Source organism: Anser brachyrhynchus (assembly GCF_964034855.1).
Source record: "Anser brachyrhynchus genome assembly, chromosome: 2".
NCBI classification, from domain to species: domain Eukaryota; kingdom Metazoa; phylum Chordata; class Aves; order Anseriformes; family Anatidae; genus Anser; species Anser brachyrhynchus.
The window spans coordinates 7,593,266-7,607,931 of record NC_137695.1 but is presented as its reverse complement, the minus strand read 5'-3'; the positions used below and the strand labels follow the sequence as shown (position 1 = coordinate 7,607,931).

Genomic DNA, 14,666 nt, shown 5'->3' with positions numbered 1-14,666 from the left:
TTTCAGACGTCAGTGGTGTTAATGGTAAGCCATAATTCTGCGCGCAGGGACAGTGCAGCAGTTACAGTTGCCAGCAAGACAGTAAAGTAAACAAACCATAAATTCAGTTTGTTATCAACGAGATATATTACTGTGCGTGTTCTTTAGACTATTGTGCGATAAATTTGAATGAACTGTATATTAAAACGTCAAAGATTCTGCTTCTCTTTCTTTTCATACCAGCAAACTCCAGGAAACCAGATGCAAGGTGCATTTGGGTGTAGTAACAGCCAGCTTCAGAGAACAGATGTGGGACATGAAACCAAGAAACAGAGAAATAAGCGAACTCAGAGGACGGGGGAGAAGGCAGCTCCTCGGTCCAAGAAAAGAAAAAAAGAGGAAGAAGAAAAACAAGCGATTTACCCTAACGCTGATACATTCATCCAGCTCAAGCAAGTAGGTATACAGAGACTGGGTAACTCATCAAGGAGCTTTAAAGAGAGGCTTTCTCATGATGAAAATGAAGTGGTTAATGAAGTTGAATTTTGAGTACAGGGTGGAGAAAATTAAAAGTTCACAAAACAAGGAAATTTAAAGGTTTGGTTTTATTTCCGTTTGGAATATCTACTGACTTGGCAGCATTCATTAGTCTCAAAGCCGTGGAATTCCTGTCTGCTCTGGCAGCAGCTCTGGATGAGCTGCCAGAGAGCTGGGCGTTGTGGCTCTGGTGGCCTGGGGACCATCTTCCTGAACAAGCAGAGGGGCCTATGTCTGAGGCAATTGTCTGAGTGGGTGAATTCCCTTAAAAAAAAAAAGAATAAAAACTACTCTACTAATGATAGGATATCTGTGACACTTTTATTTTATAGTTAGACTCGTTTCTAACGTTTTTCTTTAATTTTAATACAGCAGCTTTCTCTCCTGCCTTTGATGGAACCAATAATTGGAGTGAGCTTTGCACACTTTCTTCCTTATGGCAGTGGCCAGCTAAATGGTGGAAATCGACTTGTAGGAAGTTTTGGTAGCGCTACTCTTGATGGAGCTTCAGATTACTACTCCCAGCTCATTTACAAGGTACAGCTTTAATCTAGATATCCACTGCGGGCTCTCCGTGAGAAAAGTTCTCATTATTGCTGCTGGTTGGTTGTATTTTGTGCCCTTTATGAAACCAGAAGAAAACTCTCTTGTTATACTAGATGGGCTGTTCAGTGTTGAAACAGAGATTGTTCTACCCTCTGATAGTGGAAATCAGTTCTAGAAACAGTGGTAAACAAATTAAGTACAAGTATTCCATTTACAAATGGATGCTAAATAGTGAAAATTGTAATTACAGTTTTATGGAGCAGAAAAGGCTGAATTCCCAGTACTTTGCAAAGTCGTTGAAAGCACTAAAGCATTTCTTAATGTAAATTAAATTGGAAATAGACTTTTTCTCATTTGTCCACTAAGCCCTAACTAAGAACTCTGAACAAAATAGACCATTTGTTGATAAGCTAATAACCCACGGAATTTAAAACTCAGTCTCTGAGATCAGAATAACAATATTGGGATACAGCAAGACAGTGAACAGAGAGAATCAAACCTGATGCCCAGCTACCCTAATATAAAAACTTCAGTAAATGATTAAAAAAGTGATATGTACTCCAGCCTTAAAAGACGTGTACTGAGCTGAGAATGTGACCTCACAGATATGGTTGCTGTGGTCAAGAGTGATGATATTTATTTGCTTTGTATGCATGACTGCCACAAGAACAGATGCTGAAGTTCTTATTTAATTTTTGTCTAAAATACGGGCAGTTTAGTAAGCTGGTGAGAAGTAGCTTGGAGTGTGAACTTGCTGAGTGTGCTTCTCCATAGTACCTGCTTCAGTGGAAGCTCATCCTGTACTAAATGTGAGGTAACTTCCTTTTTTTTGTGAGAAAAGGGTAAGGTAACTCATTGATTGTGATGGAGGGTCACTGTGGTATAGTTCTCTCAATCTTAAGATCAGACCTTTGCTTAAACTGTAGGAACTTGTTGCGGATCCCGAGCAGTTCATAAAAGTGCTCTCTGTGCTTTTGTGTAAATACTTTAGCTATACTTCCTTTCTGTCATGTATACTCCTCATGCAAAGTATGCTTCTCTGATAGTATGATTGATAGAAGAAGAGGAAAACATGTTTTTAATAGTGTATTCCATGTATGTGGTCACATATTTGAGAATTATCTATCAGTGTTTCAGTGCTACCTCTGGGTGTGAAAATAACTGAGTGGGTTACATTATCTCGTACTAGAACGAGGCAAGTTTTCACCCTGTGCTTCACAGCTAATTTACAGTTTTTTAATCTCCTGCAGCAGAACAATCTGAGTAATCCTCCAACACCCCCAGCCTCTCTTCCGCCCACACCACCTCCTGTGGCATGCCAGAAGTTGGTAAATGGCTTTGCAACCACTGAAGAACTTGCTGGCAAGGCTGGTATGTTAGGAGGTCATGATGGTAAGATTAATACGTATTGTTTCCATAATAAATGAGTCGAGTCTGTAGCAAGTCACAAAATAGATAACGGGGATGCTTTTTGATTTTCTTTTATAAAAACAATATGGCTAGCCCCTCTTTAAAGATTGTAATCATTATTATCTAGTTTTATTTTACACCAGGATTAATATCAAATGATAAGGTTTTTCCTTTCCCTTTTGAAAACAAGTTGAGATCTAGAAGTACGCTAAAGAAATTAAAAAGAAAACTTCAAAATCAAATTTTTATGGCCACTACAAATGACTGACCAATTAGCTGAGTGAGCAGTCTCATTGAAAAGTGGCCTACAGCAGACTTTATATGTAGTCTATATGTGTTTCTAATGCTTGTAATTTGGTCAATTAAAATTGCTTTCTGTTAAGTAGAACTTCATACTGCCTTTTCCTTAGGACTGTTCACTAATAAAATTCTTCTTTCCAGACTTCTTTCTTTTGTTGTTAAAAAGTTGTTGACTTCAAGTAAAACAAAAATACTCTTATATTGGCAGAAGGCACACTCAAAAGTGCCAAGCCTTTTTGCTGAAAACTTGCTTTATTTATTTATTTATTTATTTTTAAAGCGTGGAGATTAATCATGAACAGTCAAAATTTTTTTCAACTGCAAATGGATGAGAGCTGCGTTACCATCTGCTGTTAATGCCTTGGTTGTATCTGGGAGCTGCCAGTACTTCAGAATGCAAATCAATAGGAAGGGCCGTATGGATGTCTCATTGTGCTCTTGTTTCTCTGATTTTAGTTACCAAAGCTCTGGGACCAAAGCAGTTCCAGTTACCTTTCAGACCACAAGACGATTTATTAGTAAGAGCAATGGCTCAGGGCCCTAAAACTGTGGATGTTCCTGCTTCGCTTCCAACACCACCTCACAACAATCAGGAGGAGTTAAGGTGGGTTTTCCCTGACATCTTTAAATAATGGATTTGGAACAGATTCTGCAAACTCTCAGTAGGAGATGAGACTGTGGAGGTGTGAAGAAACAAAATCCATTGTGTGTGGCAGACAGTACAGAGAACATAGTAGGATTGTTTGTTCCAGTTAGCTCCTAGCATTCCATGTGTGAGCGAGCTGTGCAGTAAAAAAGGTGACTTTTGCCTTTGCTACACTCAGGATCCTGTTAAGTTACTAAGAACTCATTACCTTGCCCTGTTAAAAGTGAAAGAAAACTTTACAAACTGATATTTTTCATGGAGCAACATGGTGATGACAGCAGTGTATGGTGCAAGGGTCAGACAGCCTGAAAACTCCCCTGCTCTATTCAGTTTCGGTTACTGTGTGAGACATGCTTGCTACAATATGAGAGTCTCCCTACAAAGATCTTGCCTTTTCTTGTCCTTTCACCTGCCTAACCAAATTCTGGTGTGTGAGAGAGGATGGACTTCTGAATTGAGTATTAAATACTGATTTTTACTCAGGTGGATGGAGCCATGGGGAACAGATAGTTCTGTAAAGAAGCCAGGGCATTGCTGGCGCCTCTGTTTTTTCTTTGTCTTTCCCAAGAACCCACTTTGTGCGGTGGACTATTAGCCAGAATTAATGGCCTACCACATAATTCCATTTCATAACTAACAGAAAGAAGCAAGTTCAAGATAATTCCCTGTCACAATTTATAACATTGGCTCACCAAAGGTTTTTTGACTGTTTCCAAAATAGCTTTCTTTTGGGTTTTGTTCCAGGGTTCAAGATCACTGTGAGGACAGGGACACTCCTGACAGCTTTGTTCCTTCTTCCTCTCCTGAAAGCGTGGTGGGAATGGAAATAAGTAGGTATCCCGACTTGTCAGTCGTAAAGGAGGAGAACCCAGAACCTGTACCATCTCCCATCATTCCCATCCTACCTAGCAGTACTGGAAAAGGTGAGACTGCAGCAGAATGAACAATTAGAAGTAGTCTTTCTTTTATTCTCTTTTTTTTTTTTTTTTTTTTTTCATTCGTATGCATGTAGGATTAACCTGGGGTATTTTGTTTTATTTTCAGGTTCAGAAGCCAAAAGGAATTACATAAAGTCAGAACCCGGTTCTGGAGCATTACCTGGTTCTGGCTTCTTTGCCTCTCAGCTTGGTCCATCCCAGAATGGTCCTAAATCTGGCCTTATATCTGTAGCAATTACATTACATCCCACAGCTGCTGAGGTAAAAGAAAAAGCCAGTTAACTTCTGTTGGATTTTATATACATATTCTTCATACAGTGGATCTGTAGGGGGCTATAGCATAGTAAAATTAAACAGCTGTTGTAATCTTCTGATAATTTGTGTTACTTCTGCCTTACTGCCTATCTGGTGAAAACAAAGCTGTGTTCTTATTATTGTTTCTAGAATATTAGTAACGTTGTGGCGGCCTTCTCCAATCTGCTGCACGTCCGAATTCCCAACAGTTACGAGGTTAGTAATGCTCCAGATGTCCCATCCTCCATGGCAGCGGCCAACAGTCACAGGGTGAACCCATCTATGGAGTACAGGCAGCACTTACTGCTTCAGGGTCCTCAGGCAGGGTCCATGGGACCTGCCAGGATCTCAGGGTCTTACGGACTGAAGCAACCCAACGTGCCATTTCCTGCAAGCAGCAATGGTAAGTGGGCATTTGTTCTTTTAAATCTGCAGCACCAGAATTCTAATTGTGTCATTAGTAATGCATGCCAATTTTGTCAATTTATGCTCTATAATTAGTTGTTTCTCATTCTAAATAATACTTTTCTCGTGTGATAAGGTCATGCAGACCTGCTCCTGATGCTAACAGTAACGTAACAGGTCTGATCCAGCTCTGACTTCCATTCTGTTATGCACTTCGCTGTCAGTGAGATATTTCTTCCAGTAGTACCCAACATAAGTAATTTCATGGCTGGTCTGTTTTTAAATACATTGTTCTAGAAGGTTGTTTCTCTGCTGGAAAATTTTATGCAAGTCTTTAAGTATGTATTTCTCTATTGTTTTAATTATTCATTTCATATACAATAATTTATTTTTGCCTTGTTCACACAGGTGCTTTTGCTCTGGTTTAAACAATTTCCCCATCAGGACATGGTTTAAAGCTTGCCTTCCATCCCCTATCCAGGAGGATGCTACACCTCTAAGCCACTGAAGAATGCTGTGTCGTCTCATAAGCTTGATTTAGTCTGCTATGGCTTCTAACAGAATTCTTTTTTTTCTAGGTATAGCTGGCTATAAGGATCACAGTCAAAATATTGCAGAAAGCTCAGCACTGAGACCTCGATGGTGCTCTCATTGCAAAGTGGTAGTTCTTGGTAGTGGCGTGCGGAAGTCCTTCAAAGACCTGCCTTTTCATAAACAGGTACTGCAGTGGAAGTAAAGTTTCTTGCATGTAATGGTCAGTAAGCAAATGCAGGTAACAAAGACTGCTGCTTAATGTTCCAACTCATACTGCTTCATAGTTTCTTTGTATTCTTCCTTTTCTGAGAGTCCTAATTCAGGATGGGACATTCAAGCACATTTGTAGTGCAAATAACAAATGTCAAAGTTGTTGTATAAAATGTACTTAGTAAATTTCATGGAAGAGGTCCCATAAATGGTGGTGCTGCTACTCTCCTTCCACAGCCACTGCAGGAACCTTAAATACTCAAATAGAGTCTATTTATAAGGCTGCTCCACACTGTCATTTCATGGAATCATAGAATGGTTTGGGTTGGAGGGACCTTAAAGATCATCTAATTCCATCATCTAATCATGGGCAGGGACCCCTCCCACCAGCCCAGGCTGCCTGTAGCCCCCTGTAGGTACTGGGAAGTTGCTGTAAGGTCACCACGGAGCCTTCTCTTCTGCAGGCTGAGAGAGTTGGGGTTGTTCAGCCTGTCCTGATAGGAGAGGTGCTCCAGCCCGTTGATTACCTTCGTAGCCCTCCTCTGGACTCACCCCAACAGGTCCCCGTCCTTCTGGTGCTGGGGGCACAGAGCTGGGCGCAGGCTCCAGGTGGGGTCTCACGAGAGCAGAGCAGAGGGGGACAATCCCCTCCCTGCCCTGCTGCCCACGCTGCCGTTGGTGCAGCCCAGGACACGGTTGGCTTTCTGGTCCTTCTCCTCGGGGCTGCTTTCAATCCATTCTCTGCCCAACCTGTATTTGTACTTAAAGTACTATAACAGCGAGAGTACTTTTACTCTTCCTGAGCAATACTCTTCCTGAGTCTTCAGTCTCAATGTCTTGTATTTTATATTGTTTTTCATGTAAACAGAATCCCAAGCTGCTCGTTACGGTCATATGCAAATACAGAATATTTGCACAGGGAACTGTCACTCAGTAAAAATGTACCATTGCTCTTTGTTTGAATAAGATTGAGATGATTATGCAACAAAGGTATAAAGTCAAAATTTGTATATAAAATTAATGGGTTCATGTAGTCAGAAAAACACCGAATTCCCAGTAATGTTTTGCAGATGGATCAGTAGATAAAACAGTATGAACTGCCTTTGACTAGCCTAAAATGAGATGTTCTTTTGTCATCTAAAGATAAAAGAAAATGGATTTTTACTTTGCACGTGTGCCTGTGGAGCAGATGGGTGCATGGTATTAGAAAGCTTTATTTTGATCGTTAAACTTCTGTTAAAGGCAGAAAAGTAAATTTCTGTGAAGAAATGCTGAAGAACAGGGTTGTAGGTGGTGTTATCTGTCAAATAATCAAGTATTTTTATATCACAGTAGCACTTGCTACTTCCCAAATGTTCTACAAATAAAGAGGTAGACAGTTTCTAGCCAGATTGGAAGACTCGTTTCATTGCACTTAGTATGTGAAGAATGGTATTAAAATGCACTTCTGATAATCTTCCATGTTTGATCCCCAGGATTCCCAAGAAGGGCCTGATAAAATGAAGGACGTTGTATTCTGTAGCAACAACTGCTTTGTTCTTTATTCAGCAGCTGTGCAGGCAAAAAACTCCGAGAACAAAGTAAGTATCAAATGCTGGTAAATGCTAGCGAGCGGAGATTACTGCAGCTATTTTTTGAAAAACAGAAATGGAGCGGGGGGATCAGACACTGAAATTCTGAACCATCAGTGTGAAATAACATTCATATTTGCAGAGCCTTCTGTCTAACAGAGATGCAGGTCAGAACACTAGCCATCTTGTGCTGGCCTCACGGGCTTTGAAGATGCAATCTCAGAAAAGTAGTCTATGGGTTAAAGTTGTCTGGGCATTGTTAGAAACCACACATACCTCTTCAAGAGTTATTTTCTGCATTTTGATTTGGCTTATATACAGTAAAAGTCTTACACCTATGCAAACAACTGAATGGCAAGTTTGCAAAAACATCTGTATTTTCTTACTGCAACTGAAAAAATAATCTTCTTCAGTTACTTTACTTGGGTGAAGTTGCCATTTTAAAGCATTAATTACCAACACAATAATAAAGAGTCTGCTGACTGACAGTGACAAGGAAAATTAGCTTATAATTACTGGAAAAATAATTTCTTAAAAACTTGTTCAACTTAAATTGAACTTAGGCCATGGATTTTTCCCAGGTGGGGGACAGGATGAATGTCCAGAATAGGACGCTTTAGTTCTCTACCTACCAATGCTATTAGGGATATACAGCGACTTGGAGACACTCAGCACTTTTGCACAGGGCCTTGTTTCTTGCTATACCTGGGTGCTTTCGCTTCGAATGAATATAATGGGTTAAATCTGTAAGGTTGAAGGTGGTGCCACTGTAAGGTTAGTAGGCCTTTGAGTACATCCTCAAATTATGCTTAATAATAACTTACTGAAATCTTACAAGAATGCGTACATTTACCCATTTAATCATTTAAATGAAATAGTCTTCACTCAGGACTAAATAATCGTGATGTTTATTTTCTCATAGATAAAAATGTTCAAGTACTTTTAACTAGCTTGGTTTCTACTTTTGGGTAGTTCAAACCCACATTTTTTCCTAAACCAGTGGACAGAATGGGCAACGTGGTTCAAGCATTACCTAATTAGTGACTTCTCACATAGTCATATGCTTACTGTAGAATATGCCGCCTTCCTTCAGATGCATCTAAATTATTTTTTCAAAAGAAACAGCAAAATACTGGATAAGGAGATAAAAATGTTTACATCCACGTGCTTGGACAAGTGTGTCGCCACATACATAATTAAGTTAATTACATGTCACATTCAGCCTCTTAATCCTTTCATTTATTCTTTCAAGATTAATCACACAAACCACATTAGGCACTTTTAATTTAAACTTCCCTTGTTCTTCTTCTTCTCCTTTTTTTTTAATAAATTTCTGCAGGTTTAGTTCTTGTTTACTGTAACCGAATAGTTAAGACCTCAAGGTATATGACTAATGCAGAACTCTACAGGAATTTCCTTGTCACTTGTTTCCAGGAAAAATATGTGGCATTAATTCCCAGTCTTCCCCTTCTAGCAAGTAACAAGTTTCTTGTTCTTTGAATTAATTCTGTGACCCATATTTTCGGTTATTTTGTGTCATAACAGAACTCTGAAAATACCTAAAATGTAAATCCCTCAACTACCTCTAGAGCATTTGAGTGGTGTTTCATTCAAAAGCTGTACACAGGATTATTTGCTTTTCCTGTGAAGTTTTAAAGGATGCCGTGTTCTGGGTTAACTGGGGGAGCTTCAGTGCTCTGTATCCCAGCACAAGCTGGGATAAAACAGGTGAAGGTGATTTCCATCTTTCTCTGTCGCCGCGTCACGATTTTAGGCATTCAGAGCAGCCTCTTCAGTTCGGTTCTGACCTGAAAGTTTTCAAGACGCGTAATGGTTTGGGATTTTTTTCTTAAGAGTTTTCTATTGTTTTATCAGGAGTCGGTTCCATCTTTGCCGCACTCACCGATGAAGGAGAGGCCACCCAAAGCATTCCATCAGTACAGCAACAACATCTCCACCTTGGATGTCCATTGTCTGCCTCAGTTGCAGGAAAAAGCGTCTCCACCGTCGTCACCCCCAATCATGTTCCCCCCTGCATTTGAAGCAGCCAAGGTAGAGGCGAAACCGGACGAGCTTAAGGTAACGGTGAAACTAAAACCTAGGTTAAAAGCAATACACAGTAGTCTTGATGACTGTCGGCCTCCAAGTAAGAAATGGAAAGGAATGAAGTGGAAGAAATGGAGCATTCAGATTGTGATTCCTAAAGGATCATTCAAACCTCCTTGTGAAGAAGAAATAGATGAATTTCTCAAAAAGTTGGGCACAACCCTTAAACCAGATCCTGTGCTCAAAGACTACAGAAAATGTTGCTTCTGTCACGAGGAAGGTGATGGATTAACTGATGGACCAGCAAGGCTTCTGAACCTGGATTTAGACCTTTGGGTCCATTTGAACTGTGCTCTTTGGTCTACAGAAGTCTACGAGACACAAGCTGGTGCCTTAATAAACGTGGAACTAGCACTGCGGAGAGGCTTGCAGATGAAATGCATGTTCTGTCACAAAATGGGTGCCACCAGCGGTTGTCACAGGTTAAGGTGCACCAATATTTATCACTTTACCTGTGCCATTAAAGCACAATGCATGTTTTTTAAAGACAAGACCATGCTTTGCCCCATGCACAAACCAAAGGGAACTCATGAGCAAGAACTCAGTTACTTTGCAGTCTTCAGGAGGGTCTACGTGCAGCGCGACGAGGTGCGGCAGATCGCTAGCATCGTGCAGCGAGGAGAACGCGACCACACTTTCCGTGTGGGGAGCCTGATTTTCCACGCCGTTGGTCAGCTGCTGCCGCAGCAGATGCAGGCGTTTCACTCCTCGAAAGCGCTCTTCCCCGTGGGCTATGAGGCCAGCAGGTTGTACTGGAGCATGAGATACGCAAACAGGCGCTGTCGCTATCTCTGTTCGATCGAGGAGAAGGACGGGCTTCCATTGTTTGTCATCAAGGTTGTGGAGCAAGGCCACGAAGATCTGGTTCTCACGGACACGACACCAAAAGGTAAATTTTGTCGACAAAGGTGATGACTTTTGTGGGTCTGCTGTTTGTTACTAATGGTACTTATCACGTGTGATAAATGTTTCAAACCAATTTTGCAGACACTGCTCTAAGTCAGACATTGCAATGTTAGAGGGAGCTTCTGGGATCCGTTTTTAATTTAACGCTCTAAAGACTGAGGACACCTCCGAAGAAGCCATATAGGCTGCAAATAAAAGACGATTTGTTACGGGTTCAGCTGAGGTTAAAATTCAATAGTAAGAACGTTAGTACAAGTTTTCTTTCCTGAAAAATGATCATATGTTTAAATATGATACTGCTACACAGTTGTCTTCAAATCAGTCGTGCTGAGGTTTATATGCAGTAAAAGGACAGCGAGGTTCCCAAGTTGTTCTTAGGACTGGGAGCACTGACTCTGCTGGGTGAGGAACAGCACGTTAGAGGATAAACGTATGGCAGGTCTTGGGAACCTGCAACGCTTTGGGTTTTAACCACTTTGTGCTGTGGGTGCTGATACGCCTGGCCCCGCTCTATGCAGGTAAACCTCAGCAGAATGCTCCCCATGCAGCTGAGTGCTGACTGTAAGCCATTTATGGGAAAAGGGGACACAGGTAACTTTTTAGCAACCTCGTGCAGGGTTTCTAAGGAGAATCTCTTCTGTAACTTCAGAAAGCCCCCTGGTTCCCTGGAGAGAAACGTTTGTTGTTGTCAGAGAACCGAAGGTTTCCATGCTACGAATACTGAACGCTCCCTTCCTGAGAAGCAAGGAAGGGTACCGCAGAAGTATTATGCTGCTTTGGAATTCGTTCAAGACAAAATAGTATCTCATCAGATCATTCCCCATTTCCCTTCTGAAACGCTGGCCTTGACAGCAACAAAACACCTTTTCAGAATGAGTTTCTGGTTCCTGCTATCTTCAGGCGTTAGTTTTAAAACCAGTACAGTGGACTTTTAATTTTTTTTGATCCATGTAATTCTTTCCCGTATGGTTGTGTAGGTGTGTGGGATAAAATCTTGGAGCCTGTTGCTTCTGTTAGAAAAGAGTCTGAAATGCTCCAGCTGTTTCCTGGCTACTTGAAGGGTGAAGACCTCTTTGGTTTGACAGTCTCTGCGGTGGCAAGGATTGCCGAATCGGTGAGTCTTCACCATCACAGCTCTTGCTGGATCACCCAGAATTGTTGGCTATCTCATACACACATGAGAAAGGGAGCAGGAGGAAGTGTGGATAATGAAACATCTCATTGCGTGCTGTGAACTGATAATTACTTGGCTTTTCTTTTTGTTTGTGTCTGTTCTCTTGCAGCTTCCAGGGGTTGAGGCCTGTGAGAATTACACTTTCCGCTATGGCCGAAACCCCTTAATGGAACTTCCTCTTGCTATCAACCCCACGGGCTGTGCCCGTGCCGAGCCTAAAATGAGTACCCATGTCAAGAGGTTTGTGTTAAGGTATTTTGTTTTAATTTCACATAGTACAGCCCAGGGTTTATAGGCTGCTTAGGGTTATTTGTGCTTTCGTCTGCTGCTTACAAACCCTGTCGTCTTTGGCTGTGTATGTGCATGCCCAAATCAACGGGATTGCTGTGTCGTCTATGCTAGCTGGCTTTAAGTGTGTGTGCGTCTAAAAGAATTTTTTAATTGGCTTTGTGGCTGTTTTCGGAGAAATCTTCAGTTTGTTTTGTATTTTTTCCTGTTATATGCCCAATTCCTACAGGCCTCACACCTTGAATAGCACCAGCACATCGAAGTCATTTCAGAGCACAGTTACAGGAGAACTGAATGCGCCTTACAGTAAGCAGTTCGTCCATTCCAAGTCCTCTCAGTACCGAAAAATGAAAACTGAATGGAAGTCCAATGTGTATCTGGCTCGCTCTCGCATTCAGGTCAGTTCTCATCGGAGGAAGTTCTTATACCAATTTGTATTTAGACTTTATATTTTTATATACATATATTTTACATACACGTTTTTCATTTATTTTAATATAAATAATTTTAATGTAAATAATTTATATTTTAATCTAATTGGATGTGTTTATTTATATAAATAATCATTATATAATTATTTTAATATTTGTTTTATATTAAAAATGTAACAAAACAATTGCAATATTCCTTCAAGTCTGTACCAAAATCTGGCGATTTGTACGTGGCAAATCACTTCATAATACTCTCGCTTGAGAGTTTTTTTGTTTCTTAATAATTATTGTAAATACCTTAAAAAATAATTTGTTACTGTCATCTAGAAAAATGCATTACTTCCTTTCAAGGTGGTTTTGTCCATGTTTCTCAAAAAGATAGATAGTAAAAATAAATACAGAAATATGCAGTGGAAGCATGACATACCCAGACCAAGCTGAGTAAAGTGGTATGAAACAGCACAGGGAGTTCAACACTTGACTGCATTCATAAATGGGTTTCTTACGATTTCCATGTAATTGTTTGTGGTTTTGCTCCACAGACTATTGTGCAAAAAGTTCATTATATCTTTCTGTGTGTGAACATGGTTGTTGTTTGTTTTAGGTTGGACTTAACTGTGCTATTGTGTTCCTCTTATGTTTCTCCGTTCTTGTGAGGCGCCTACTTTATTTTTCAGTGAATTTGTAATCTCCACAGAGTCAGTCATAAGGTATAAGAGGTATAAGAGAAGCCTGCTTTCTCACCTAGACAGAAGCCAAGTATGTCTTATTGCATCTTAAATTTTTTCTGTAAACCTGAGTTTTTCATCCGGACTGTTACAACATGAGTTGCTTTTCTTTGCTATTTTATTCTTTCTGGTTAGTTTTAAATTTCTTTCACGTGATTTTCTGCAGGAATGGTTTTGGGGCATGGTGAGGAATGCAGTGTAAATGTAAATTCATTATGAAATTCTAAATCACTATGTGTTTTTTGTAGGGCCTGGGCTTGTATGCTGCTAGAGACATTGAAAAGCACACTATGGTCATTGAATATATCGGAACTATTATCCGCAATGAGGTGGCAAACAGGAAAGAGAAGCTTTATGAATCTCAGGTACGGGCTGGTGTTTGTTCTCTGTTTCTTTCCCCTTCCCCATTCCATCATTCATATCGCAAGACAAATGCTCGCTGTTTGTTGGATGAATTTGTGGATCGTGAAGAGATGTGAGACGTGGCTGCAGCAGGTAACAGGAGTCAGGTCCCCTCAGTTCTGTGTGCTGCTGTGCTCTAAATGCATTAGGCTAAAAGTACAGCCACAGGAGGCTATAGTTTCTTATCAAAGGACCTCAGAGTACTTAAATGTTTAATAAACCTCGCAGCACCCCAGCCAGGCAGGTAATGCATATTCTCATTCCTGGAGGAAAAAGAAAGAGCTTTTAGAGAGATGTCAGGACCTCAATTTTTAATGAGAACTTTAAATTTAAAGCAATTTCCTTTGCGTAATGTAGCAGTATTGTAACAGTTGATACACATTTGCGAAGCACTTGAAGAAACCCGAGCTATTAGTGCACTGTTGGGAGGGAAATACTAATTTGACAGATGCGTGTTGATGACCCATCCAATCCCTCAAAAATCAGTGAGGTTAATGGCAGCATGCGACTGTCAGATGAAGCGTGTGCATCCTCACTGTGTCCCCAGCGAGCCAGTGGGTGTCTGACCATGTTTACGAAGCACTTGGAGACAACCCACGTTGCTGCTTTCTTTTAATCATCGACAATTATTTAAAATCTACTTTTTTCTCAATTCTTTCCAGAATCGCGGGGTGTACATGTTCCGCATTGACAATGACCACGTCATCGATGCTACCTTGACAGGAGGTCCTGCAAGGTGGGTGGCTCTGGAGAGATCCCTGGCCTCGTTCTGGAGAGCTGTCCCTGTCCCCTTCCTTGGGGGCCGCTTGTTGAGGGACTCAAGTTTGTGCTTTTCTCAATGGCCTCTACTCTGCAGGCTGGCGCGTTCAGTCTTTAGACCGTCCCATTGAAATAATGTCGTCTTTTTCATTAGCTTTACTCATCTTTGATTGTATTTCATGGCAGCTGTGAAGAAAGTGGATTTTTTTTAACGTTTTATTTTTTTTTTGGCATTTTCCAGGTAAAGAAACAAGTACAGAGTAATATAATTTTATCTGGAAAGTCAATGCACCCCTGAAGCTAAGGTCATTCTAAGGTTTGGTTTAGATTTGTCTCAAATGATGCATTTTCTTAAAAGGTTACCTTTTTCAAACTCTCTTTTCGTAGGTATATCAACCATTCGTGTGCACCTAACTGTGTGGCTGAGGTGGTAACTTTTGAGAGAGGACACAAAATCATCATTAGCTCCAGCAGGAGAATTCAGAAAGGGGAGGAGGTAGGG

At 40.7% G+C, this 14,666-nt stretch overlaps 1 protein-coding gene across 10 annotated transcripts in view; it reads left to right on the top strand.

The window, feature by feature from the left end:
• KMT2C (lysine methyltransferase 2C) overlaps window positions 1–14,666 on the top strand; it is a 197,773-nt gene that overhangs the window by 180,868 nt on the left and 2,239 nt on the right. For 8 of the 10 annotated variants that reach the window (XM_080578526.1, XM_080578521.1, XM_080578527.1 and 5 more), the window contains 16 exons: window positions 223–435; window positions 889–1,053; window positions 2,313–2,454; window positions 3,229–3,376; window positions 4,163–4,341; window positions 4,463–4,617; window positions 4,801–5,053; window positions 5,634–5,773; window positions 7,275–7,379; window positions 9,246–10,365; window positions 11,360–11,496; window positions 11,666–11,808; window positions 12,074–12,242; window positions 13,252–13,368; window positions 14,068–14,141; window positions 14,552–14,660. In XM_080578526.1, coding sequence (XP_080434652.1) covers window positions 223–435; window positions 889–1,053; window positions 2,313–2,454; window positions 3,229–3,376; window positions 4,163–4,341; window positions 4,463–4,617; window positions 4,801–5,053; window positions 5,634–5,773; window positions 7,275–7,379; window positions 9,246–10,365; window positions 11,360–11,496; window positions 11,666–11,808; window positions 12,074–12,242; window positions 13,252–13,368; window positions 14,068–14,141; window positions 14,552–14,660 — 3,369 coding nt within the window. The remainder of the gene's footprint in view (window positions 1–222; window positions 436–888; window positions 1,054–2,312; window positions 2,455–3,228; window positions 3,377–4,162; window positions 4,342–4,462; window positions 4,618–4,800; window positions 5,054–5,633; window positions 5,774–7,274; window positions 7,380–9,245; window positions 10,366–11,359; window positions 11,497–11,665; window positions 11,809–12,073; window positions 12,243–13,251; window positions 13,369–14,067; window positions 14,142–14,551; window positions 14,661–14,666) is intronic. The other 2 variants (XM_080578524.1, XM_080578523.1) reach the window with 2 other exon arrangements.